We start from the raw sequence: 27,560 nt of genomic DNA on the forward strand, positions 1-27,560 counted from the left end.
TTTAGAAAGATATCTCTGGCTATAGTGTGGAGAGTTACTTGGAGATAAGGAAGCCTAGAGGTGATGTAATCTTGGTGAGAGAAGATGGCAGTCATGGTGAAGGAAAGACAAGGCATTGGCAGAGGTAGACAATATCAAAGACATTTAATATTCATCACATTGCTGAAAAACCAACACTCGGATTCTGCAACAAGTGCAGGACTCTCTTTTCCTGAACTTTATAAGACTTGCTGTGTTGCCAGCTTCAGTTTAGAGATTCCCCGTACTGGGACAACTCTTGGGTTGACTCAGCTTAAGCCAGCTGGATCAGGCTTTCTGTATTTTCTTTGCCAGCATCAGAAATCTGAGAATATTGTTCTGGAGCTGGCCAAGAACTTGAGGTTGGGCCAGAGGAGGTGGCCGTATGGCAGGCCCTCCATGCCTTGCCTTCTGTGATAATCTTGAGAGGTAGCCTGGTGGAGTAGCAAGAACATTAAGTTAGGAAACAGGAGAAGGGGGCGACAAAGGATGAGAAGGTTGGAAGGCATCACCGACTCAATGGACATGATTTGAGCAAACTCTGGGAGATAGCGAAGGACAGGGAAGCCTGGTGTGCTGCAGTCCACTGGGCCACAGAGAGTTGGACACGCTTAGTGACTGAACAACAACAACAACAAAGAGTCTCAGAGTAAGTCCTGATTGTGTTACTTGGCTTCTGATTTTTGTCTAATTACTTAACTCTGTGGTCTTTGTGTCCTCATTTGTCCAAAGAAGAGACTGAGTAAGAGGATTTAGGTAATTATGAGGTTGCTTTCAACTCCTTTGGTCCAGAATTCCATGAGCTCACTGCCTGCTTTGAAAGGCATTGGGAATGTTTAGCGGAGAAGGCAATGGCACCCACTCCAGTACTCTTGTCTGGAAAATACCGTGGATGGAGGAGCCTGGTAGGCTGCATTCCATGGGGTTGCTGAGAGTCAGACACGACTGAGCGACTTCACTTTCACTTTTCACTTTCATGCATTGGAGAAGGAAATGGCAACCCACTCCAGTGTTCTTGCCTAGAGAATCCCAAGGATAGGGGAGCCTGGCGGGCTGCTGTCTATGGGGTCACACAGAGTTGGACACGACTGAAGTGACTTAGCAGCAGCAGCAGCAGCAGGAATGTTTAGGGACTGCTCTTTAGAACCAGATCTTCCTGCCCAATTAAAGCCATTGTAATACTCTGGCCCCAGAAAGGCTCATCAGAGGGCCATTCTGGGAAAGGATGTCAAGGTTCTTATTTCTTTGCAATTTTAGGAAGTATTGCCTGGTTTTCCTACTTTGATCCCAGGGAAATAGAAACTTCCATGCATTGGCAGAGTGGAGACCTGTTTGAGCCTGGAAATGGCTTTATAATTTCTTAACTTTAAGTTTCTTTCTTTAGCCAGGATTCAGTGTTTAAATGGTTTAGAAATGTTATTGTTCTGAAGGAGGATAAATTTTTGATCTACTTTTATTAATTGGTTCAGAACTGAAGTAAGGCATACTTAATAGGCCATAAAAGCAGAAAAGACATAATTTTGTTCAAATTTTCTAGTTGCTTACATATATAGTCTGAATTTTCCTTGATAGCTCTATAGGTGTGCAATATGCTTTGGATATAGAACAGTATTAAACTTATAATTAAGCAGTATTACTAATTAGTTGTATTTTCTTAGGAGTAAGAATGATGAAAATATGTCTTTGATTTTATAATATTCCAAGGACTCAAAATAAAATGCATGAAATAAGTAGGCATTGCTCAGTTATCATGTCTTTGCTATTGATGTTTCTCAATAAATTGATATTCTTCGTTTTGGTAAACACACATTTATTATAGCTTGCTTAATTTCTATTTATTTTTTTAACTAAAATTTTTTATAGTTTTAAATTTTTATGCAATTTTAAAAGTTGTTTTCCATTTACAGTTATCACCAAGTATTGGCTATATAGTTTGCTTAATTTTTAGATTCAACTTAAAACTGATGTGAATTTATGTTTTTATTTAATTTCTGTTTGTGGATTTAAGGAAGAAGAGGGAGAGACAGCAGCGGAAGAGGTACAGTAGCATATTTCACAGTTGTGTTGTGCTTAACAGAAGCATCTTTTAGGTGAGAGAATTGCAGCTTTCCCAATATTTCACCATGTTCATGATACAGAGAAGCTGACTCGACCCACATTCCCAGAAAGTGAATGTAGGTCTCCTTTAGCCTGCCAAGAAAAGAAATAAAATAAGTTGGAGATAGATTTGGAGGTGAATGAAGAAATAGGGGCTCTGAACCCTTCACCTCTTGTGGTGAAGGTGTCATCAATGAAGTCAGGCCAGGCTGGACCAAATCCTTCAAGTGGTGATGTCTTCTCCCTTCTTCCTTCCCACCCCATCGAATAGCGCACCATTTATGCCACTTGTGTGGTTCTTACTGGTGTTACTGCCTCCTATTTACCTTGTTGGTCAGTGAGGAATTCCCTCCTTCTGGTTATGGGAATGGCAGACACACAACTGGACACACTCACTGGACAAGTGAGATGGACAGGGCTTATTTTATTTTCTTAATTAATTAATTAATTTTAACTGGAGGATAATGACTTTACAATATTGTGATGATGTTTGCCATACATTGACATGAAATAGCCACAGGTATGGACAGGGTTTATTATTCACATGTTCTCCAAGCCCAGGGGATGAGGTCATTCACACAGTGCAGGGCCACACGGGGTAGGGTCACTTGGGAACAGTGTGAACAACCAGGGCTCTGGGAGGCAGGTTGTGTAGAATCAAGAGGGTGGGTGTCCCCGAGTCCACATGGCAGGCAAGGTTGGCCTGATTGAGTAATTCTGGGGTGAAAGCAGGCACTGCATCTGGTCCCTTGATACTGAGGGCAGCTTGGGTGAGAGACCTAATTTGTGGGAGCAGAGGGGGAGGGGAGCCAGTGGTCAGGCCATTGTAAGTCTTCCCAATTTTACCAATGTTAAGGCAGTGGATAATAATGCGTCTTAATTGTAGTCTTGAACCATGGTATGTATCTTAGATACCAGGAGGTTTAAACATGCAACTCATCATTTAGTGTCTGGAAGACCTGTGACATAGGTAAGTAACCACGTGGTTCCAGGATTTCTAGTGTGAATCTATCCAGGGGGAGCATTACTATTTGTGTGTATGTGGTTTTTTTTTGGGGGGGGAACATAATTGATTTACAGTGTTATGTTAGTTTCAGATGTGTAACAAAGTGATTCATGTGTGATTCTTTTCCCTTACATGTTATTATAAAATATTGAGTAGAATTCCCTATGCTATGCAATAATTACTGAGCCGGGGCACCACCACTAAGAGCCAGGCAAATAAAATAATAATAATAATAAAAAAAAAGAGTTGCACAAAGTAAGAAAATAATTGAGTACTGAGGATACAAGTACATTTAAAACAATGAAAGAAGTTATAAAACAATATTAGTGATATTAAGGATAAAATTTAAAGGAATAAAATATATCCTCTGTAACATATAATTTAAACTATTATTGGGCTGGCCAACATGTTTGTTTACAGGATCTATGCTCAAATAATAACCAACATTCCTAGGGAGACCTCATATCTCATATTTGGAGCTGGGAGTTATTTGAACAAATGAAGAATTTAATTAAAATGTTAAATCACAAAAATGTAGAGACCTTAAACATTTATTTTAACTTGAAATATACAGATGTGTATTTATATACACATGTGTATTTATATACACATACAAATATACAAATGTGCCAAGTTTTTGGATGCAGGACAAAAATTGCTTCTTTAAAAAATAGTCCAATGACTAGATTTACCCACTGTCTTTCTAACATAATCAGTAGTCTGTCTAGAAATTCCACCTTTTGTTTCTTTCCCTTTGGGTTTCATGAGTCCTCCTTACCACCCAAGCTTTTCGACACTTCATTTGATGACAGACATATGTTGGTCTTTTCAAAGTATTCCATTAACTTTACATGGGAAAAAAGTTCTTTTCATGTTCATATTTCATTGGATTCCATGGTGCTTATTTTTTTTTAAAGATTTTTTGATGTGTACCATTTTTAAAGTCTTTACTGAAGTTTTTACAATATTGCTTTTGTCTTATGTTCTGTTTTTTTGGCCTCAAGGCATGTGTGATCTTAGCTTCTCGACTAGGAATTGAACCCGTACCCCCAGAACTAGAAGGCAAAGTCTTAACCACTGCACCCCAGGGAAGTCCCTATGATATTTATTCAAGTTGTATAATTATAATAAGACTGACTTGGATATACCAGCATGGGAACAAACATAACCCAGTGTGGTAAATGAAGACTTTGGCGGGTGGTGATACCAAACCTACTTGTAAGCACTCACCATGCCTTCATCAACCAGTGTTATTTGAGAGAGAACACAGGCTTCTGTGTTGCAGGCAGACTCTTTACCATCTGAGCCACCAGGGAAGTCCAGGCTTCAGCAGAGGTTCTCAAAGAGGGTTTCCAGAGCAGAAGCAGCTGCCTCACCTGGGAACTACTACAAATACATGTTTTCAGGCCTGGCCCCAGATTTATAAGCTCAGAAGCCTTGAGTTGGAGCCCAGTAGATTGTTTTGAGAAGCTCTTCAGGTGATTCTGAAGCTCTGTCAAGGCTGAGAACATAGGTTCTAAGTGACCCAAGGGTTGCCAAGTGGAGGTCAAGGGCAACAACTCCTACTGTTTTGGTGCTCGTAATTGCTTTTGTTGTTCAGTTGCTTCATTGTGTCCAGCTGTTTTCGACCCCAGGGACTGTAGCAAGCCAGGCTTTCCTGTCCTTCATTATCTCCCAGAGTTTGCTCAGACTCATGTCTATTGAGTTGATAATGCATCTTCATTGTGGGGATTCAGGATTGAAAGGAATGAGGGATCACTCAGAGGTAAAAACAGCTGATCAGAGCCTCCAACTGTTTGGGGCAGAGCCTTTCTCTCTGCCATCCTTCCTGTACCCGTGAAGGAAAACACCAACCACGGGAAAGGAAAAGAAATAGCAGCTATATTCCAATAAAAATTAATTAAAAAGTACAAATGCTAATCAGAGAGCTAAATTAAAATGGAAAACTCAAGGAAAGATAGAATATTTACCAAAAGTCACATGTATTGTCTAGGTATTTCAGTGGAAGGTCATTCACATTAAAGAAGGTCCCCTGTCATAAGAAACTCCTCCCCAAAACTTTTGCTGATATTTAAAATTGCAAATAATTCATGACATTTATAGAAAGTTTAGATAATACAGAGAAAAACAGAAACTAATAAGTTTATAACCCCATTACCCCATGAGACCCACTAGTTACACACTCATACACATGCACACACATATTTATCAAACCTTCGTGGATACTCTTCTGTAATCTACTTTTTTTCTTTTTGTAATCTACTTTTATTCATGTAATTAAGCTATATATATATTTTTTGTAATCTACTTTTATTCATGTAATTAAGCTATATTTTTTATAATCTACTTTTATTCATGTAATTAAGCTATATATATATTTTTTGTAATCTACTTTTATTCATGTAATTAAGCTATATATTTTATGGGGATGGTAAATATAGATCTGTTTCATTATGTTAATATTATTTTATCAAACTCATCCCTATTATTAGACCTAAAAGTTATTTTTAGCCTATTCTATACAGTGACTTTTTATTACCTGTATATTATATCTTTCCAATAATAAATTTTCATTTCTCTCTTGCTAGGCAATCTTCCATTTAAAAAAGTCCCATTTTTATGTATAAAAATAAGACAAAAAGATTATTAATTTGCAAATAGTTTCAGATTATATATGTAAGTTGCTGATAACTTTGGATTTAATAAATTACTTAGTATAACAAAATATAGCCAGCTTCCATGTTTAAAACCTTCATCAAAATTCTGACATGTATACTGTCATGTAAGAAACGAATCGCCAGTCTATGTTCGATACAGGATACAGGATGCTTGGGGCTGGTGCACGGGGAAGATCCAGAGAGATGATATGGGGTGGGAGGTGGGAGGGGGGTTCAGGATTGGGAACTCATGTGCACCTGTGGCGGATTCATGTCAATGTATGGCAAAACCAATAGAGTATTGTAAAGCAAAATAAAGTAAAACTAAAAATTAAAAAAAAATTCTGACAATTCTATTTGCTGAGATTCTTTTTGTATTTTATTCTTCCAACTGCTTTCTGAATTTTTAAAGGTAATTGTCTTAGAACAATCTGTTAATACAAGTAAAGACTATATGCTTAAGAGGAATCATGAAACTCATTAGAATTAATGTATTGCCAGCAGAACCATCCCAGGGTGAAGGGTCTCTGTTGAGGAAGATGATGTCTGTGTGTGTGTGTATGTGGTGGATGTATGTGTGGGGTGTGTGTGTGTGTTGGGTGTATGTGTGGGGTGTGTTGGGAGGGTGTGTGAGTTGTGTATTGAGTGTGTGGTGGTTTGTGTATGTTGGGTGTGTGTGTGGTGGGTGTATGTGTTGGGTATGTTGGGAGGGTATGTGTGTGTTGTGTGTTGAGTGTGTGGTGGTTTGTGTATGTTGGGTGTGTGTGTGGTGGGTGTATGTGTGTGGTGAGTGTGTGTGTGAGGTGTGTATGTGTGGGGTATGTGTGTTCTGTGTGTGTGTTGGGTGTGTATGTGTGTCGGGTAGGTGTATGTGCAGGCAGTGTGTGGGAGAATATGTGTGTGGTGTGTGTGGGGTATGTGTGTGGTGTGTGTATGTGTTGGGCTTGTATATGTGTGTGGTGGGTATATATGTGGGGTGTGTGTGTGGCGGGTGTCTCTGTTGTGTGTGTGGAGGGTGTATATGTGGGGTGTGTGTGTGGCGGGTGTCTGTGTTGTGTGTGTGGTGGGTGTATATGTGGGGTGTGTGTGTGTGGCGGGTGTCTGTGTTGTGTGTGTGGTGGGTGTATATGTGGGGTGTGTATGTGTGGCGGGTGTCTGTGTTGTGTGTGTGGAGGGTGTATATGTGGGGTGTGTATGTGTGGCGGGTGTCTCTGTTGTGTGTGTGGAGGGTGTATATGTGGGGTGTGTGTGTGGCGGGTGTCTGTGTTGCGTTTGTGGGGTATATATGTGGGGTGTGTGTGTGTGGCGGGTGTTTGTGTGTGTTGTGTGTGTGGAGGGTGTATATGTGGGGTGTGTGTGTGGCGGGTGTCTGTGTTGTGTGTGTGGAGGGTGTATATGTGGGGGGTGTGTGTGTGGCGGGTGTTTGTGTGTGTTCTGTGTGTGGTGGGTATATATGTGGGGTGTGTGTGTGTGGCGGGTGTATATGTGGGGTGTGTGTGTGTGGCGGCTGTCTGTGTTGTGTGTGTGGTGGGTGTATATGTGGGGTGTGTGTGTGTGGCGGGTGTTTGTCTGTGTTGTGTGTGTGGTGGGTGTATATGTGGGGTGTGTGTGTGTGGCGGGTGTCTGTGTTGTGTGTGTGGGGTGTATATGTGGGGTGTGTATGTGTGGCGGGTGTCTGTGTTGTGTGGGCGGGGTATATATGTGGGGTGTGTGTGTGTGGCGGGTGTCTGTGTTGTGTGTGTGGAGGGTGTATATGTGGGGTGTGTGTGTGTGGCGGGTGTCTGTGTTGTGTGTGTGGTGGGTGTATATGTGGGGTGTGTGTATGGCGGGTGTCTGTGTTGTGTGTGTGGAGGGTGTATATGTGGGGTGTATGTGTGGCGGGTGTCTGTGTTGTGTGTGTGGAGGGTGTATATGTGGGGTGTGTATGTGTGGCGGGTGTGTGTGTTGTGTGTGTGGTGTGGGTGTGTTGTGTGTGTGTGTGTGTGGCGGGTGTCTGTGTTGTGTGTGTGGCGGGTGTCTGTGTTGTGTGTGTGGGGTATATATGTGGGGTGTGTGTGTGTGGCGGCTGTCTGTGTTGTGTGTGTGGAGGGTGTATATGTGGGGTGTGTATGTGTGGCGGGTGTGTGTGTTGTGTGTGTGGTGTGGGTGTGTTGTGTGTGTGTGTGTGTGGCGGGTGTCTGTGTTGTTTGTGTGGCGGGTGTCTGTGTTGTGTGTGTGGGGTGTATATGTGGGGTGTGTGTGTGTGGCGGGTGTCTGTGTTGTGTGTGTGGGGTATATATGTGGGGTGTGTGTGTGTGGCGGCTGTCTGTGTTGTGTGTGTGGGGTGTATATGTGGGGTGTGTGCGTGTGGCGGGTGTCTGTGTTGTGTGTGTGGGGTATATATGTGGGGTGTGTGTGTGTGGCGGGTGTTTGTGTGTGTTGTGTGTGTGGAGGGTGTATATGTGGGGTGTGTATGTGTGGCGGGTGTCTCTGTTGTGTGTGTGGAGGGTGTATATGTGGGGTGTGTGTGTGTGGCGGGTGTCTCTGTTGTGTGTGTGGAGGGTGTATATGTGGGGTGTGTGTGTGTGGCGGGTGTCTGTGTTGTGTGTGTGGAGGGTGTATATGTGGGGTGTGTATGTGTGGCGGGTGTGTGTGTTGTGTGTGTGGTGTGGGTGTGTTGTGTGTGTTTGTGTGTGGCGGGTGTCTGTGTTGTATGTGTGGCGGGTGTCTGTGTTGTGTGTGTGGGGTGTATATGTGGGGTGTGTGTGTGTGGCGGGTGTCTGTGTTGTGTGTGTGGAGGGTGTATATGTGGGGGGTGTGTGTGTGGCGGGTGTCTGTGTTGTGTGTGTGGAGGGTGTATATGTGGGGTGTGTGTGTGTGGCGGCTGTCTGTGTTGTGTGTGTGGGGTGTATATGTGGGGTGTGTGTGTGTGGCGGGTGTTTGTGTGTGTTGTGTGTGTGGAGGGTGTATATGTGGGGTGTGTGTGTGTGGCGGGTGTCTGTGTTGTGTGTGTGGAGGGTGTATATGTGGGGGGTGTGTGTGTGGCGGGTGTCTGTGTTGTGTGTGTGGAGGGTGTATATGTGGGGTGTGTGTGTGTGGCGGCTGTCTGTGTTGTGTGTGTGGGGTGTATATGTGGGGTGTGTGTGTGGCGGGTGTTTGTGTGTGTTGTGTGTGTGGAGGGTGTATATGTGGGGTGTGTATGTGTGGCGGGTGTCTCTGTTGTGTGTGTGGAGGGTGTATATGTGGGGGGTGTGTGTGTGGCGGGTGTCTCTGTTGTGTGTGTGGAGGGTGTATATGTGGGGGGTGTGTGTGTGGCGGGTGTCTGTGTTGTGTGTGTGGGGTGTATATGTGGGGTGTGTGTGTGTGGCGGCTGTCTGTGTTGTGTGTGTGGGGTGTATATGTGGGGTGTGTGTGTGTGGCGGGTGTTTGTGTGTGTTGTGTGTGTGGAGGGTGTATATGTGGGGTGTGTGTGTGTGGCGGGTGTCTGTGTTGTGTGTGTGGGGTGTATATGTGGGGTGTGTGTGTGTGGCGGCTGTCTGTGTTGTGTGTGTGGGGTGTATATGTGGGGTGTGTGTGTGTGGCGGGTGTTTGTGTGTGTTGTGTGTGTGTGGGGTGTATATGTGGGGTGTGTGTGTGTGGCGGCTGTCTGTGTTGTGTGTGTGGGGTGTATATGTGGGGTGTGTGTGTGTGGGGGGTGTCTGTGTTGTGTGTGTGGAGGGTGTATATGTGGGGGGTGTGTGTGTGGCGGGTGTCTGTGTTGTGTGTGTGGGGTGTATATGTGGGGTGTGTGTGTGTGGCGGCTGTCTGTGGTGTGTGTGGGGTGTATATATGGGGTGTGTGTGTGTGGCGGGTGTCTGTGTTGTGTGTGTGGGGTGTATATGTGGGGTGTGTGTGTGTGGCGGGTGTTGTGTGTGTTGTGTGTGTGGAGGGTGTATATGTGGGGTGTGTGTGTGTGGCGGCTGTCTGTGTTGTGTGTGTGGGGTGTATATGTGGGGTGTGTGTGTGTGGCGGCTGTCTGTGTTGTGTGTGGGGGGTGTATATGTGGGGTGTGTGTGTGTGGCGGGTGTGTGTGTTGTGTGTGTGGTGTGGGTGTGTTGTGTGTGTTTGTGTGTGGCGGGTGTCTGTGTTGTGTGTGTGGGGTGTATATGTGGGGTGTGTGTGTGTGGCGGCTGTCTGTGTTGTGTGTGTGGTGGGTATATATGTGGGGTGTGTGTGTGTGGCGGCTGTCTGTGTTGTGTGTGGGGGGTGTATATGTGGGGTGTGTGTGTGTGGCGGCTGTCTGTGTTGTGTGTGTGGGGTGTATATGTGGGGGGTGTGTGTGTGGCGGGTGTCTGTGTTGTGTGTGTGGAGGGTGTATATGTGGGGGGTGTGTGTGTGGCGGCTGTCTGTGTTGTGTGTGGAGGGTGTATATGTGGGGGGTGTGTGTGTGGCGGCTGTCTGTGTTGTGTGTGGAGGGTGTATATGTGGGGTGTGTGTGTGTGGCGGGTGTTTGTGTGTGTTCTGTGTGTGGTGGGTGTATATGTGGGGTGTGTGTGTGGCGGCTGTCTGTGTTGTGTGTGTGGGGTGTATATGTGGGGTGTGTGTGTGTGGCGGGTGTTTGTGTGTGTTGTGTGTGTGGAGGGTGTATATGTGGGGTGTGTATGTGTGGCGGGTGTCTCTGTTGTGTGTGTGGAGGGTGTATATGTGGGGGGTGTGTGTGTGGCGGGTGTCTGTGTTGTGTGTGTGGAGGGTGTATATGTGGGGTGTGTGTGTGTGGCGGCTGTCTGTGTTGTGTGTGTGGGGTGTATATGTGGGGTGTGTGTGTGTGGCGGGTGTCTGTGTTGTGTGTGTGGAGGGTGTATATGTGGGGGGTGTGTGTGTGGCGGGTGTCTGTGTTGTGTGTGTGGGGTGTATATGTGGGGTGTGTGTGTGTGGCGGCTGTCTGTGGTGTGTGTGGGGTGTATATATGGGGTGTGTGTGTGTGGCGGGTGTCTGTGTTGTGTGTGTGGGGTGTATATGTGGGGTGTGTGTGTGTGGCGGGTGTTGTGTGTGTTGTGTGTGTGGAGGGTGTATATGTGGGGTGTGTGTGTGTGGCGGCTGTCTGTGTTGTGTGTGTGGGGTGTATATGTGGGGTGTGTGTGTGTGGCGGCTGTCTGTGTTGTGTGTGGGGGGTGTATATGTGGGGTGTGTGTGTGTGGCGGGTGTGTGTGTTGTGTGTGTGGTGTGGGTGTGTTGTGTGTGTTTGTGTGTGGCGGGTGTCTGTGTTGTGTGTGTGGGGTGTATATGTGGGGTGTGTGTGTGTGGCGGCTGTCTGTGTTGTGTGTGTGGTGGGTATATATGTGGGGTGTGTGTGTGTGGCGGCTGTCTGTGTTGTGTGTGGGGGGTGTATATGTGGGGTGTGTGTGTGTGGCGGCTGTCTGTGTTGTGTGTGTGGGGTGTATATGTGGGGGGTGTGTGTGTGGCGGGTGTCTGTGTTGTGTGTGTGGAGGGTGTATATGTGGGGGGTGTGTGTGTGGCGGCTGTCTGTGTTGTGTGTGGAGGGTGTATATGTGGGGGGTGTGTGTGTGGCGGCTGTCTGTGTTGTGTGTGGAGGGTGTATATGTGGGGTGTGTGTGTGTGGCGGGTGTTTGTGTGTGTTCTGTGTGTGGTGGGTGTATATGTGGGGTGTGTGTGTGTGGCGGCTGTCTGTGTTGTGTGTGTGGGGTGTATATGTGGGGTGTGTGTGTGTGGCGGCTGTCTGTGTTGTGTGTGGGGGGTGTATATGTGGGGGGTGTGTGTGTGGCGGGTGTCTGTGTTGTGTGTGTGGAGGGTGTATATGTGGGGTGTGTGTGTGTGGCGGCTGTCTGTGTTGTGTGTGGAGGGTGTATATGTGGGGGGTGTGTGTGTGGCGGCTGTCTGTGTTGTGTGTGGAGGGTGTATATGTGGGGTGTGTGTGTGTGGCGGGTGTTTGTGTGTGTTGTGTGTGTGGAGGGTGTATATGTGGGGTGTGTGTGTGTGGCGGGTGTTTGTGTGTGTTGTGTGTGTGGAGGGTGTATATGTGGGGTGTGTGTGTGTGGTGGCTGTCTGTGTTGTGTGTGTGGGGTGTATATGTGGGGTGTGTGTGTGTGGCGGGTGTTTGTGTGTGTTGTGTGTGTGGAGGGTGTATATGTGGGGTGTGTATGTGTGGCGGGTGTCTCTGTTGTGTGTGTGGAGGGTGTATATGTGGGGTGTGTGTGTGTGGCGGCTGTCTGTGTTGTGTGTGTGGGGTGTATATGTGGGGTGTGTGTGTGTGGCGGGTGTTTGTGTGTGTTGTGTGTGTGGAGGGTGTATACGTGGGGTGTGTGTGTGTGGCGGGTGTCTGTGTTGTGTGTGTGGGGTGTATATGTGGGGTGTGTATGTGTGGCGGCTGTCTGTGTTGTGTGTGTGGGGTGTATATGTGGGGTGTGTGTGTGTGGCGGCTGTCTGTGTTGTGTGTGTGGAGGGTGTATATGTGGGGTGTGTGTGTGTGGCGGGTGTTTGTGTGTGTTCTGTGTGTGGTGGGTGTATATGTGGGGTGTGTGTGTGTGGCGGGTGTCTGTGTTGTGTGTGTGGGGTGTATATGTGGGGTGTGTGTGTGTGGCGGCTGTCTGTGTTGTGTGTGTGGTGGGTATATATGTGGGGTGTGTGTGTGTGGCGGGTGTCTGTGTTGTGTGTGTGGGGTGTATATGTGGGGTGTGTGTGTGTGGCGGCTGTCTGTGTTGTGTGTGGGGGGTGTATATGTGGGTGTGTGTGTGTGTGGCGGGTGTCTGTGTTGTGTGTGTGGGGTGTATATGTGGGGTGTGTGTGTGTGGCGGCTGTCTGTGTTGTGTGTGTGGAGGGTGTATATGTGGGGTGTGTGTGTGTGGCGGGTGTTTGTGTGTGTTCTGTGTGTGGTGGGTGTATATGTGGGGTGTGTGTGTGTGGCGGGTGTCTGTGTTGTGTGTGTGGGGTGTATATGTGGGGTGTGTGTGTGTGGCGGCTGTCTGTGGTGTGTGTGTGGAGGGTATATATGTGGGGTGTGTGTGTGTTGGCTGCTGTCTGTGTTGTGTGTGGTGGGTGTATATGTGGGGTGTGTGTGTGTGGCGGCTGTCTGTGGTGTGTGTGGGGTGTATATATGGGGTGTGTGTGTGTGGCGGCTGTCTGTGTTGTGTGTGTGGGGTGTATATGTGGGGTGTGTGTGTGTGGCGGGTGTCTGTGTTGTGTGTGTGGAGGGTGTATATGTGGGGTGTGTGTGTGTGGCGGGTGTCTGTGTTGTGTGTGTGGAGGGTGTATATGTGGGGTGTGTGTGTGTGGTGGCTGTCTGTGTTGTGTGTGTGGGGTGTATATGTGGGGTGTGTGTGTGTGGCGGGTGTTTGTGTGTGTTGTGTGTGTGGAGGGTGTATATGTGGGGTGTGTGTGTGTGGCGGCTGTCTGTGTTGTGTGTGTGGGGTGTATATGTGGGCTGTGTGTGTGTGGCGGGTGTTTGTGTGTGTTGTGTGTGTGGAGGGTGTATATGTGGGGTGTGTGTGTGTGGCGGGTGTTGTGTGTGTTGTGTGTGGAGGGTGTATATGTGGGGTGTGTGTGTGTGGCGGCTGTCTGTGTTGTGTGTGGAGGGTGTATATGTGGGGTGTGTGTGTGTGGCGGGTGTTTGTGTGTGTTGTGTGTTTGGAGGGTGTATATGTGGGGTGTGTGTGTGTGGCTGCTGTCTGTGGTGTGTGTGGGTGTGTTGTGTGTGTTTGTGTGTGGCGGGTGTTTGTGTGTGTTGTGTGTGTGGAGGGTGTATATGTGGGGTGTGTGTGTGTGGCGGCTGTCTGTGTTGTGTGTGTGGTGGGTATATATGTGGGGGGTGTGTGTGTGGCGGCTGTCTGTGTTGTGTGTGTGGGGTGTATATGTGGGGTGTGTGTGTGTGGCGGCTGTCTGTGTTGTGTGTGTGGGGTGTATATGTGGGGTGTGTGTGTGTGGCGGGTGTCTGTGTTGTGTGTGTGGGGTGTATATGTGGGGTGTGTGTGTGTGGCGGCTGTCTGTGTTGTGTGTGGGGGGTGTATATGTGGGTGTGTGTGTGTGTGGCGGGTGTCTGTGTTGTGTGTGTGGGGTGTATATGTGGGGTGTGTGTGTGTGGCGGGTGTCTGTGTTGTGTGTGTGGAGGGTGTATATGTGGGGGGTGTGTGTGTGGCGGGTGTCTGTGTTGTGTGTGTGGAGGGTGTATATGTGGGGTGTGTGTGTGTGGCGGCTGTCTGTGTTGTGTGTGTGGGGTGTATATGTGGGGTGTGTGTGTGTGGCGGGTGTTTGTGTGTGTTGTGTGTGTGGAGGGTGTATATGTGGGGTGTGTGTGTGTGGCGGGTGTCTGTGTTGTGTGTGTGGAGGGTGTATATGTGGGGGGTGTGTGTGTGGCGGGTGTCTGTGTTGTGTGTGTGGAGGGTGTATATGTGGGGTGTGTGTGTGTGGCGGCTGTCTGTGTTGTGTGTGTGGGGTGTATATGTGGGGTGTGTGTGTGGCGGGTGTTTGTGTGTGTTGTGTGTGTGGAGGGTGTATATGTGGGGTGTGTATGTGTGGCGGGTGTCTCTGTTGTGTGTGTGGAGGGTGTATATGTGGGGGGTGTGTGTGTGGCGGGTGTCTCTGTTGTGTGTGTGGAGGGTGTATATGTGGGGGGTGTGTGTGTGGCGGGTGTCTGTGTTGTGTGTGTGGGGTGTATATGTGGGGTGTGTGTGTGTGGCGGCTGTCTGTGTTGTGTGTGTGGGGTGTATATGTGGGGTGTGTGTGTGTGGCGGGTGTTTGTGTGTGTTGTGTGTGTGGAGGGTGTATATGTGGGGTGTGTGTGTGTGGCGGGTGTCTGTGTTGTGTGTGTGGGGTGTATATGTGGGGTGTGTGTGTGTGGCGGCTGTCTGTGTTGTGTGTGTGGGGTGTATATGTGGGGTGTGTGTGTGTGGCGGGTGTTTGTGTGTGTTGTGTGTGTGTGGGGTGTATATGTGGGGTGTGTGTGTGTGGCGGCTGTCTGTGTTGTGTGTGTGGGGTGTATATGTGGGGTGTGTGTGTGTGGGGGGTGTCTGTGTTGTGTGTGTGGAGGGTGTATATGTGGGGGGTGTGTGTGTGGCGGGTGTCTGTGTTGTGTGTGTGGGGTGTATATGTGGGGTGTGTGTGTGTGGCGGCTGTCTGTGGTGTGTGTGGGGTGTATATATGGGGTGTGTGTGTGTGGCGGGTGTCTGTGTTGTGTGTGTGGGGTGTATATGTGGGGTGTGTGTGTGTGGCGGGTGTTGTGTGTGTTGTGTGTGTGGAGGGTGTATATGTGGGGTGTGTGTGTGTGGCGGCTGTCTGTGTTGTGTGTGTGGGGTGTATATGTGGGGTGTGTGTGTGTGGCGGCTGTCTGTGTTGTGTGTGGGGGGTGTATATGTGGGGTGTGTGTGTGTGGCGGGTGTGTGTGTTGTGTGTGTGGTGTGGGTGTGTTGTGTGTGTTTGTGTGTGGCGGGTGTCTGTGTTGTGTGTGTGGGGTGTATATGTGGGGTGTGTGTGTGTGGCGGCTGTCTGTGTTGTGTGTGTGGTGGGTATATATGTGGGGTGTGTGTGTGTGGCGGCTGTCTGTGTTGTGTGTGGGGGGTGTATATGTGGGGTGTGTGTGTGTGGCGGCTGTCTGTGTTGTGTGTGTGGGGTGTATATGTGGGGGGTGTGTGTGTGGCGGGTGTCTGTGTTGTGTGTGTGGAGGGTGTATATGTGGGGGGTGTGTGTGTGGCGGCTGTCTGTGTTGTGTGTGGAGGGTGTATATGTGGGGGGTGTGTGTGTGGCGGCTGTCTGTGTTGTGTGTGGAGGGTGTATATGTGGGGTGTGTGTGTGTGGCGGGTGTTTGTGTGTGTTCTGTGTGTGGTGGGTGTATATGTGGGGTGTGTGTGTGGCGGCTGTCTGTGTTGTGTGTGTGGGGTGTATATGTGGGGTGTGTGTGTGTGGCGGGTGTTTGTGTGTGTTGTGTGTGTGGAGGGTGTATATGTGGGGTGTGTATGTGTGGCGGGTGTCTCTGTTGTGTGTGTGGAGGGTGTATATGTGGGGGGTGTGTGTGTGGCGGGTGTCTGTGTTGTGTGTGTGGAGGGTGTATATGTGGGGTGTGTGTGTGTGGCGGCTGTCTGTGTTGTGTGTGTGGGGTGTATATGTGGGGTGTGTGTGTGTGGCGGGTGTCTGTGTTGTGTGTGTGGAGGGTGTATATGTGGGGGGTGTGTGTGTGGCGGGTGTCTGTGTTGTGTGTGTGGGGTGTATATGTGGGGTGTGTGTGTGTGGCGGCTGTCTGTGGTGTGTGTGGGGTGTATATATGGGGTGTGTGTGTGTGGCGGGTGTCTGTGTTGTGTGTGTGGGGTGTATATGTGGGGTGTGTGTGTGTGGCGGGTGTTGTGTGTGTTGTGTGTGTGGAGGGTGTATATGTGGGGTGTGTGTGTGTGGCGGCTGTCTGTGTTGTGTGTGTGGGGTGTATATGTGGGGTGTGTGTGTGTGGCGGCTGTCTGTGTTGTGTGTGGGGGGTGTATATGTGGGGTGTGTGTGTGTGGCGGGTGTGTGTGTTGTGTGTGTGGTGTGGGTGTGTTGTGTGTGTTTGTGTGTGGCGGGTGTCTGTGTTGTGTGTGTGGGGTGTATATGTGGGGTGTGTGTGTGTGGCGGCTGTCTGTGTTGTGTGTGTGGTGGGTATATATGTGGGGTGTGTGTGTGTGGCGGCTGTCTGTGTTGTGTGTGGGGGGTGTATATGTGGGGTGTGTGTGTGTGGCGGCTGTCTGTGTTGTGTGTGTGGGGTGTATATGTGGGGGGTGTGTGTGTGGCGGGTGTCTGTGTTGTGTGTGTGGAGGGTGTATATGTGGGGGGTGTGTGTGTGGCGGCTGTCTGTGTTGTGTGTGGAGGGTGTATATGTGGGGGGTGTGTGTGTGGCGGCTGTCTGTGTTGTGTGTGGAGGGTGTATATGTGGGGTGTGTGTGTGTGGCGGGTGTTTGTGTGTGTTCTGTGTGTGGTGGGTGTATATGTGGGGTGTGTGTGTGTGGCGGCTGTCTGTGTTGTGTGTGTGGGGTGTATATGTGGGGTGTGTGTGTGTGGCGGCTGTCTGTGTTGTGTGTGGGGGGTGTATATGTGGGGGGTGTGTGTGTGGCGGGTGTCTGTGTTGTGTGTGTGGAGGGTGTATATGTGGGGTGTGTGTGTGTGGCGGCTGTCTGTGTTGTGTGTGGAGGGTGTATATGTGGGGGGTGTGTGTGTGGCGGCTGTCTGTGTTGTGTGTGGAGGGTGTATATGTGGGGTGTGTGTGTGTGGCGGGTGTTTGTGTGTGTTGTGTGTGTGGAGGGTGTATATGTGGGGTGTGTGTGTGTGGCGGGTGTTTGTGTGTGTTGTGTGTGTGGAGGGTGTATATGTGGGGTGTGTGTGTGTGGTGGCTGTCTGTGTTGTGTGTGTGGGGTGTATATGTGGGGTGTGTGTGTGTGGCGGGTGTTTGTGTGTGTTGTGTGTGTGGAGGGTGTATATGTGGGGTGTGTATGTGTGGCGGGTGTCTCTGTTGTGTGTGTGGAGGGTGTATATGTGGGGTGTGTGTGTGTGGCGGCTGTCTGTGTTGTGTGTGTGGGGTGTATATGTGGGGTGTGTGTGTGTGGCGGGTGTTTGTGTGTGTTGTGTGTGTGGAGGGTGTATACGTGGGGTGTGTGTGTGTGGCGGGTGTCTGTGTTGTGTGTGTGGGGTGTATATGTGGGGTGTGTATGTGTGGCGGCTGTCTGTGTTGTGTGTGTGGGGTGTATATGTGGGGTGTGTGTGTGTGGCGGCTGTCTGTGTTGTGTGTGTGGAGGGTGTATATGTGGGGTGTGTGTGTGTGGCGGGTGTTTGTGTGTGTTCTGTGTGTGGTGGGTGTATATGTGGGGTGTGTGTGTGTGGCGGGTGTCTGTGTTGTGTGTGTGGGGTGTATATGTGGGGTGTGTGTGTGTGGCGGCTGTCTGTGTTGTGTGTGTGGTGGGTATATATGTGGGGTGTGTGTGTGTGGCGGGTGTCTGTGTTGTGTGTGTGGGGTGTATATGTGGGGTGTGTGTGTGTGGCGGCTGTCTGTGTTGTGTGTGGGGGGTGTATATGTGGGTGTGTGTGTGTGTGGCGGGTGTCTGTGTTGTGTGTGTGGGGTGTATATGTGGGGTGTGTGTGTGTGGCGGCTGTCTGTGTTGTGTGTGTGGAGGGTGTATATGTGGGGTGTGTGTGTGTGGCGGGTGTTTGTGTGTGTTCTGTGTGTGGTGGGTGTATATGTGGGGTGTGTGTGTGTGGCGGGTGTCTGTGTTGTGTGTGTGGGGTGTATATGTGGGGTGTGTGTGTGTGGCGGCTGTCTGTGGTGTGTGTGTGGAGGGTATATATGTGGGGTGTGTGTGTGTTGGCTGCTGTCTGTGTTGTGTGTGGGGGGTGTATATGTGGGGTGTGTGTGTGTGGCGGCTGTCTGTGGTGTGTGTGGGGTGTATATATGGGGTGTGTGTGTGTGGCGGCTGTCTGTGTTGTGTGTGTGGGGTGTATATGTGGGGTGTGTGTGTGTGGCGGGTGTCTGTGTTGTGTGTGTGGAGGGTGTATATGTGGGGTGTGTGTGTGTGGCGGGTGTCTGTGTTGTGTGTGTGGAGGGTGTATATGTGGGGTGTGTGTGTGTGGTGGCTGTCTGTGTTGTGTGTGTGGGGTGTATATGTGGGGTGTGTGTGTGTGGCGGGTGTTTGTGTGTGTTGTGTGTGTGGAGGGTGTATATGTGGGGTGTGTGTGTGTGGCGGCTGTCTGTGTTGTGTGTGTGGGGTGTATATGTGGGCTGTGTGTGTGTGGCGGGTGTTTGTGTGTGTTGTGTGTGTGGAGGGTGTATATGTGGGGTGTGTGTGTGTGGCGGGTGTTGTGTGTGTTGTGTGTGGAGGGTGTATATGTGGGGTGTGTGTGTGTGGCGGCTGTCTGTGTTGTGTGTGGAGGGTGTATATGTGGGGTGTGTGTGTGTGGCGGGTGTTTGTGTGTGTTGTGTGTGTGGAGGGTGTATATGTGGGGTGTGTGTGTGTGGCTGCTGTCTGTGGTGTGTGTGGGTGTGTTGTGTGTGTTTGTGTGTGGCGGGTGTTTGTGTGTGTTGTGTGTGTGGAGGGTGTATATGTGGGGTGTGTGTGTGTGGCGGCTGTCTGTGTTGTGTGTGTGGTGGGTATATATGTGGGGGGTGTGTGTGTGGCGGCTGTCTGTGTTGTGTGTGTGGGGTGTATATGTGGGGTGTGTGTGTGTGGCGGCTGTCTGTGTTGTGTGTGTGGGGTGTATATGTGGGGTGTGTGTGTGTGGCGGCTGTCTGTGTTGTGTGTGTGGGGTGTATATGTGGGGTGTGTGTGTGTGGCGGGTGTGTGTGTTGTGTGTGTGGTGTGGGTGTGTTGTGTGTGTTTGTGTGTGGCGGGTGTCTGTGTTGTGTGTGTGGGGTGTATATGTGGGGTGTGTGTGTGTGGCGGCTGTCTGTGTTGTGTGTGTGGAGGGTGTATATGTGGGGTGTGTGTGTGTGGCGGCTGTCTGTGGTGTGTGTGGGGTGTATATATGGGGTGTGTGTGTGTGGCGGGTGTTTGTGTGTGTTCTGTGTGTGGTGGGTGTATATGTGGGGTGTGTGTGTGTGGCGGGTGTCTGTGTTGTGTGTGGGGGGTATATATGTGGGGTGTGTGTGTGTGGCGGGTGTCTGTGTTGTGTGTGTGGAGGGTGTATATGTGGGGTGTGTATGTGTGGCGGGTGTGTGTGTTGTGTGTGTGGTGTGGGTGTGTTGTGTGTGTGTGTGTGTGGCGGGTGTCTGTGTTGTTTGTGTGGCGGGTGTCTGTGTTGTGTGTGTGGGGTGTATATGTGGGGTGTGTGTGTGTGGCGGGTGTCTGTGTTGTGTGTGTGGGGTATATATGTGGGGTGTGTGTGTGTGGCGGCTGTCTGTGTTGTGTGTGTGGTGGGTATATATGTGGGGTGTGTGTGTGTGGCGGGTGTCTGTGTTGTGTGTGTGGGGTGTATATGTGGGGTGTGTGTGTGTGGCGGCTGTCTGTGTTGTGTGTGGGGGGTGTATATGTGGGTGTGTGTGTGTGTGGCGGGTGTCCGTGTTGTGTGTGTGGGGTGTATATGTGGGGTGTGTGTGTGTGGCGGCTGTCTGTGTTGTGTGTGTGGGGTGTATATGTGGGGTGTGTGTGTGTGGCGGCTGTCTGTGTTGTGTGTGTGGGGTGTATATGTGGGGTGTGTGTGTGTGGCGGGTGTGTGTGTTGTGTGTGTGGTGTGGGTGTGTTGTGTGTGTTTGTGTGTGGCGGGTGTCTGTGTTGTGTGTGTGGGGTGTATATGTGGGGTGTGTGTGTGTGGCGGCTGTCTGTGTTGTGTGTGTGGAGGGTGTATATGTGGGGTGTGTGTGTGTGGCGGCTGTCTGTGGTGTGTGTGGGGTGTATATATGGGGTGTGTGTGTGTGGCGGGTGTTTGTGTGTGTTCTGTGTGTGGTGGGTGTATATGTGGGGTGTGTGTGTGTGGCGGGTGTCTGTGTTGTGTGTGGGGGGTGTATATGTGGGGTGTGTGTGTGTGGCGGGTGTCTGTGTTGTGTGTGTGGGGTATATATGTGGGGTGTGTGTGTGTGGCGGGTGTTTGTGTGTGTTGTGTGTGTGGAGGGTGTATATGTGGGGTGTGTGTGTGTGGCGGGTGTTGTGTGTGTTGTGTGTGGAGGGTGTATATGTGGGGTGTGTGTGTGTGGCGGCTGTCTGTGTTGTGTGTGTGGGGTGTATATGTGGGGTGTGTGTGTGTGGCGGGTGTTTGTGTGTGTTGTGTGTGTGGAGGGTGTATATGTGGGGTGTGTGTGTGTGGCGGCTGTCTGTGTTGTGTGTGTGGGGTGTATATGTGGGGTGTGTGTGTGTGGCGGCTGTCTGTGTTGTGTGTGTGGGGTGTATATGTGGGGTGTGTGTGTGTGGCGGGTGTGTGTGTTGTGTGTGTGGTGTGGGTGTGTTGTGTGTGTTTGTGTGTGGCGGGTGTCTGTGTTGTGTGTGTGGGGTGTATATGTGGGGTGTGTGTGTGTGGCGGCTGTCTGTGTTGTGTGTGTGGAGGGTGTATATGTGGGGTGTGTGTGTGTGGCGGCTGTCTGTGGTGTGTGTGGGGTGTATATATGGGGTGTGTGTGTGTGGCGGGTGTTTGTGTGTGTTCTGTGTGTGGTGGGTGTATATGTGGGGTGTGTGTGTGTGGCGGGTGTCTGTGTTGTGTGTGGGGGGTGTATATGTGGGGTGTGTGTGTGTGGCGGGTGTCTGTGTTGTGTGTGTGGGGTATATATGTGGGGTGTGTGTGTGTGGCGGGTGTTTGTGTGTGTTGTGTGTGTGGAGGGTGTATATGTGGGGTGTGTGTGTGTGGCGGGTGTTGTGTGTGTTGTGTGTGGAGGGTGTATATGTGGGGTGTGTGTGTGTGGCGGCTGTCTGTGTTGTGTGTGTGGGGTGTATATGTGGGGTGTGTGTGTGTGGCGGGTGTTTGTGTGTGTTGTGTGTGTGGAGGGTGTATATGTGGGGTGTGTGTGTGTGGCGGCTGTCTGTGTTGTGTGTGTGGGGTGTATATGTGGGGTGTGTGTGTGTGGCGGCTGTCTGTGTTGTGTGTGTGGGGTGTATATGTGGGGTGTGTGTGTGTGGCGGGTGTTTGTGTGTGTTGTGTGTGTGGGGGGTGTGTATGTGGGGTGTGTGTGTGTGGCGGCTGTCTGTGTTGTGTGTGTGGGGTGTATATATGGGGTGTGTGTGTGTGGCGGGTGTTTGTGTGTGTTCTGTGTGTGGTGGGTGTATATGTGGGGTGTGTGTGTGTGGCTGCTGTCTGTGTTGTGTGTGGGGGGTGTATATGTGGGGTGTGTGTGTGTGGCGGCTGTCTGTGTTGTGTGTGTGGGGTGTATATGTGGGGTGTGTGTGTGTGGCGGGTGTCTGTGTTGTGTGTGTGGAGGGTGTATATGTGGGGTGTGTTTGTGTGGCGGGTGTGTGTGTTGTGTGTGTGGTGTGGGTGTGTTGTGTGTGTGTGTGTTGGATGGGCTGGGGGAGGCCCTGACCTCTAGCCTGATGTTTTACACTCTTCCTCACTGTATCCGTTGACCCTTACGCTTCTCCATAACGGTGTGATTTTTGTTAAAGACGAAAGAAGTAGCCGCGGAGGGAGCAGAAGGGGAAGCAGAGGGAGAGGAAGCTGAAGAAGAGGAACCAGGAGAAGAAGGAGAAGGAGACGAGGAAGAAGAGTCTTAGGCCTGTTCGTGCTCTGCTTTTCCACTTGTCCAGGTAGCCACATCATTCTGGGGTTGAAGGCCTGTTTATTACTGTCCGCCATCTAGACCACATTTCACCTAGCGATGGAGGTGGATTCCAATTCGATCGGTTTGTCTGTCTTCTCAAGGCCCTGGGCTGCCCCTTCTTGGAGCCGGCAGGCTGCTTAATTCTCCTGGACCCATTTCTTGGGCACCAGGGCAAGCAAGGCTGTGGTTGATACGATTTCTAGTAAAAAGTGTGACTTTCGGGTGAGGAAGCTTGTGTCGCACCTGTTGCTCCTTCTTCCTCTGTATTTAAGTGAAAGCACAGGGAGTATTCTGTTCTCAGCATCTATCACATGAACTCCTTTACACATCTGTGGGGGAATTTACAATTGATGTTCATAACAATGATGATCATCAGTACAGCCTAAAAAACCCCCAAAGCTGGCTGCTCATGAAAAAAAATATTGCCAGATTCAATGATAAGTACTTGATATTACTATTCATTGATTTATATCAAAACATCCATTTATACAATATTAGCCAGAGCACTCAGGTAGAAACAGTTTGGAATATGGTGAAGTCACTTTAGGTATCTTTGACAAGTATGCTTACTCCCTTGTAATTTTAAACTTCTATTGACAATGAAAAAGAGTTATGTGGTCTTTAATAGTTCGGTAAGTTAACCCTTTTGTTGTTGTTCAGTCGCTCAGTTGTGTGCGACCCCATGGACTGCAGCACGCCAGGCCTCCCTGTCCATCACCAACGCCCAGAGCTTGCTCAAACTCACCTCCATCGAGTCAGTGATGCCATCCAACCATCTCATCCTCTGTCGTCCCCTTCTCCTCCTGCCCTCAATCTTTCCCAGCATCAGGGTCTTTTCCAATGAGTTGACTCTTGGTATCAGGTGGTTAAAGTATTGGAGCTTCGGGCTTCAGCAGGTAACCCTAAATGTATTATATTAGTAAGATACTGAAAGTGGGTATTGAGGACACAGAGAAAATACTCAAATGTTGTGGGCTATACAGAAAAGATGATAAGGTCATTAAGAGCTATAAAAGTATCTGGTATAACAGACTTTTAGCAAATACCTATGTGAACATTATGTTTCTATTGACATGATTTGACCTTGCCAACAGATTTGAGGGTAACTATTTATTCTCTAGGGCAGTGAGGCTCACAATTTGCTCTGGTACCCTAAGGGTTCTTGTTCATTAAAAAAAAAAATTGTAGTCTCCTTTCTGTCTGTACCATGTCTCCACTGAAGCAGGTAAGACCAATTTGGTGGCTATTGATATCAGGGCATGCTGCAATTCATGGGATCGCAAAGAGTAGGACACGACTAAGCGACTGAACTGAACTGAACTGATATCAAGGGAGCAGGAAGAAATAGAGGATGAGAGAGTGAGCGCTGGACACACAACAAGTCTTCAGTTAAGGTCTGCAGTCACTCTTGGAGCCTGTCTAGCGAAGGGCAGACAAAAGACACTGTAGACAGGAAAAGAAACTCCAGTGCTTATAAATATCAGCTAACAGAAGGCTCCGCTCTGTGCACCAAAGACCGATTTGAATAGTATATATCTCCCCTTTTAATATACTTACACTTAAACATAAAATGCTGATTTAAAAAAAATGGATGTATTTTTAAGAAATCTTGGAGCTGGTGGGAGAAGCCATCACACTGTATTATTGGGACTATGGAAGTTTCATTACTCCTTTATTCAAATTACAAAGCAAATCTGAAAGTGAAAGTGTTAGTCACTCAGTTCAGTTCAGTTCAGTTGCTCAGTTGTGTCCGACTCTTTGTGACCGCATGAACCGCAGCACACCAGGCCTCCCTGTCCATCACCAACTCCCGGAGTCTACCCAAAGCCATGTCCATTGAGTCGGTGATGCCATCCAACCATCTCATCCTCTGTCGTTCCCTTCTCCTACTGCCCTCAATCTTTACCAGCATCAGGGTCTTTTCCAATGAGTCAGCTCTTTGCATCAGGTGGCCAAAGTATTGTCCAACTCTTTGCAACCCCATAGACTGTAGCCCTCCAGGCTCCTCTGTCCATGGGATTATCCAGACAAGAATATGGAGTGGGTTGCCATTCCCTTCTCCAGGGGATATTCCTGACCCAGGGATTGAATCCAGGTTTCCCACATTGCAGACAGATTCTTTACTGTCTGAGCCTCAGGGAAGCAAATCTAGCCCATCATCTGATGCTTTCCCAGGTGCTTTCTTTCATTTTGTGACCACACAGACCTCCACTTTAGGGCCAAATGATGATCAATTTGGAAGCGATCTCATTTCTTTATTTTTAATTTTCTTCTAAATAGAAGAAAAAAGTTACAATTGAGAAGTCTGTTGTCAGTCTGATTAATGTCCCCAATCCCATGTCCTAATTCCCTTAGGAATGGATTGGGACTCAATTTTGAAAAAAATGAAGACTGGCAAGTTTACTTTTAGAATTCTATCTGAAGAATGACAGGAAAGGAAAATATGCTGATATTTATAGCAACCTTCCCCCCCAACAGTAAAAGACTCATAAATACAGTTAAATTCATTTCTATTCACTCTGATTGCAAAGTCTTTTAAAATTATGCAATTTAATGTGATAATTATAAAAAATATTGAATATGAAATGACACAGCTGAGAGAGAATCCTTCAGTAGCCAGATGGCTCTATAGACTGATTTAAAAAAGAAAACCTATGGCAAGGCCATTTTACCTGTTTCTCTGATGATGAGATGGTTGGATGGCATCACCGACTCAATGCACATGAGTCTGAGCAAGCTTTGGGAGTTGGTGAAGGACAGGGAAGCCTGGCATGCTGCAGTCCATGGAGCTGCAAACAGCTGGACATGACTTAGTGACTGAACAACAGCAACCGATGACTTCTAGTTTGGAATTTAATTCATAGACGTTTGTCGTGAGGTCAAAATGCCTGGCAGCGAAGGCATGAATCGCTTTCCTAAATTGCATCCCTGACCCCCAGAGAGATCCTATGTCCTTGAAAATGCAACATGAAATGGGCAAACCATTTGGCGTCTAAAAGCACACCATCTCATAGCTCATGGATATGCCAGGCACTTTGCTTGAAGAAATGGTCCTAGGGAGAATATGGCAGTGAATGGAACTACGAAAGATTTCTCATGTCTTATATTTGAAATTGATGCTAAATTGAGGCCCAGGAGAAACAGTCTGTAGTCTGAGACTGAGTTCTGTCTCCTAACGGGGTGCTGCTCCATACTGTCTCTAGTCTAGCTGTGGATCATTTCAATTACCCCTGCTTGCTCTTCCCCTGCTTCCCCCCCACCCCCAGGACTAAGCTGTAAATTCAGTCTCTCCGTTTTTCATGAAAATGCAATGGGGAAACTGTAATGGAAGATGCCAGCTTCCTTCTGATGTTTGATAGGTTAGTACAGAGAAAGGATATAAACCTCGGCTAGTTTTCCACAAGAAAAATTTAATTTCCTTTCTTTGCCCTTGATGAGTAGTAGTTTCTAGAATAAAAGGCAGTTCAACTCTTGATTGGAGAAGGAAATGGCAACTCATTCCAGTATTCTGGCCTGGAGAATTCCATGGACAGAGAGGAGCCTGGCAGGCTGCAGTCCATGGGGTTGCAAAGAGTTAGACATGACTGAGCGACTTTCACTTCACTTCTCTTGATAAATAATTAAGTTTGTGATAAACATTCTCTGTCTCTCTTTCATTTTCATCTCCCTAATATCTTCCCTTTCTTTTAGGAAACCCAAACCATGAAGCACCATTTCATCTGTCTCCCCACAAGCTGAATTCAACGAAACGCTTTGGCCTGAAGCTAGCACACCTCTGTCAGGATGTCCAGGGTTCACTGGGGAATTGTATGACATGATGCGATTAGATCTCCACACATGTATTTACTTAATCATATCGACATGAAATCAAATGTGAAGACAGCACTCACATACCTTCACGGGCCTGACATTTGTGGCCTTCGCTTAAATTTTTTTTTTTTTTTGCTTTGCATGAATTGTCCTTCTCACTAATACCCTGAAAAAAAATTACAAAATATAGAACGTCTCTTTGTGATAAGACAAAAGTGCCTTACGCTACTTTTCTCAGAATTCGCTTTGAAGATGAAGAACTTTCCAGAGAACAACCATACAAATAAAGCTGAATAAGAAATATCTTGTCCCAAGGAGTGGGTTTCTTCGTTTCTAGTCTCTCCATGTACAGGCTGGCTCAGTCTGTCTGTAGCGGGGCGGGGTGTAGTCCTGGAGCCTCCGCAGAACTTTTCTGTGTCGGCCGGGATAGATGCTTTTTGTTACATCGATTGTTTTGGCCCATGTTTTCCGGTGACACCGACTGCCTCGTTATGTCCTAGTTTGTATTATTCGCACCACTGTGTGTACCTTGTCTCCCAAGCCTTGTTTAAATGTCGCTGCTGTCCACGTGTGTAGGGATCTCGAGGCAGACAAATAAATTCGCCACCCCAGCGCCCTCTGCACGTTTCCACGCTGGAGGGAGTGGCAGCCTCTGCTTCTCCTGTACTGATTGATTCGCAGCCATGACTGCTACGTGCAAAGCCTGTGACTGTAATCTTGCCTCCTGATGCTGAGTGTCTGTTTTCCAAGAGCTGGTCCAGCCCCTTGACGTGTTCACCAGGTAGGTCTGAAGCGTTTCTCTGCTCACCTGCTCCATCTCAGTGTCTGATAGCATTTTTTTTCCCTTCCTCGTAAGGTTTGGCTGGCGTCTCGCCGCTCTGTGTGTGTGTGCTTCTCTGTGTGCTTTCCTTGCAGCCCGTATTGCTCCTGTGCCACCAGAAGGGCCCTTCTCTGTGCTGTTTTCTTAATTAAGGACAATGCTGGCTGTCAGCTTGGAGCAGCCTTAACTTTTCCTCCGCCTAAGTCTGCCTATCGATTTTGCGGCTAAGCCTGTTGGTGTCACTGGGGAATGCAGTCTCTGGTGGCTCACGGGAACTCTGGCAGACGGCTCTTTTCTGGTTACCCTGGTAACCAAAAGAGGCATTTCGAAGAGAATGAACATTATTTTGTTCCAAAATGTTGAAGTAGACTCCTCTGAGGAAATTTCGCTCCTTGTTAAAAATAAGGTGAGAGACTGCAGTGGGATGGAAATCCGTATGCTTAAAATTTAGTTTCTACTTTGTACCGTCTTTCATCAGATTATGTCCTGTGTAAAAAGCGTCGCAATTTTATAGCTGCTCCACACCCAAATAGGCCTTAAGCATTTGCTGTTGCTGGGGCTGACTTATAGCTCTTGTGGTAGAGCAGGCTGGAGACAGATTTATTCATCTAGATGCCAATTTTCCTCTTTTTTTTTTTTGTATTTTTGAATGAGAATAAATATTTGTGCTAATAATAAGCAGAGTAAATAACTTATTTAAATTAATTAATAAATCACTTAATTTAATTATTTTTTATTTATGTTGTCTTTTGTAGTCAAGAAATTAATATTTTAATATATATTATTTATTCACTCACATTTCACTTTGTACAAGGTATTATTAAAATGCAAAAATCATTTTGATCAATAATACCATGTAACTAGTATAAGTTCTCATCCAGATTTGACTTCACCCATCAGTCTAACCCGCAACGGTTAGTGGCTCCAGCGGCACAATGACAAATGTAGACTATAAGATATCAAAATATAGTTTAAAAAATCCACATGCTTTGTCAA

The 27,560-nt window shown here is 48.5% G+C and overlaps 1 protein-coding gene across 1 annotated transcript in view; it reads left to right on the plus strand.

Moving 5' to 3' along the window:
• The window catches only part of LOC128043395 (SH3 domain-binding glutamic acid-rich protein-like), a 170,458-nt gene extending 143,168 nt beyond the window's left edge, over positions 1 to 27,290 (plus strand). The window contains exons 8-10 of the mRNA XM_052635738.1: positions 2,027 to 2,056; positions 21,780 to 21,920; positions 25,625 to 27,290. Of these exons, the coding sequence (XP_052491698.1) occupies positions 2,027 to 2,056; positions 21,780 to 21,887 (138 nt within the window). The 3' untranslated portion in view covers positions 21,888 to 21,920; positions 25,625 to 27,290. The remainder of the gene's footprint in view (positions 1 to 2,026; positions 2,057 to 21,779; positions 21,921 to 25,624) is intronic.
• Positions 27,291 to 27,560: the final 270 nt, after the last annotated feature.

This window comes from Budorcas taxicolor, chromosome 1 (genome assembly GCF_023091745.1).
Source record: "Budorcas taxicolor isolate Tak-1 chromosome 1, Takin1.1, whole genome shotgun sequence".
Classification (NCBI taxonomy): domain Eukaryota; kingdom Metazoa; phylum Chordata; class Mammalia; order Artiodactyla; family Bovidae; genus Budorcas; species Budorcas taxicolor.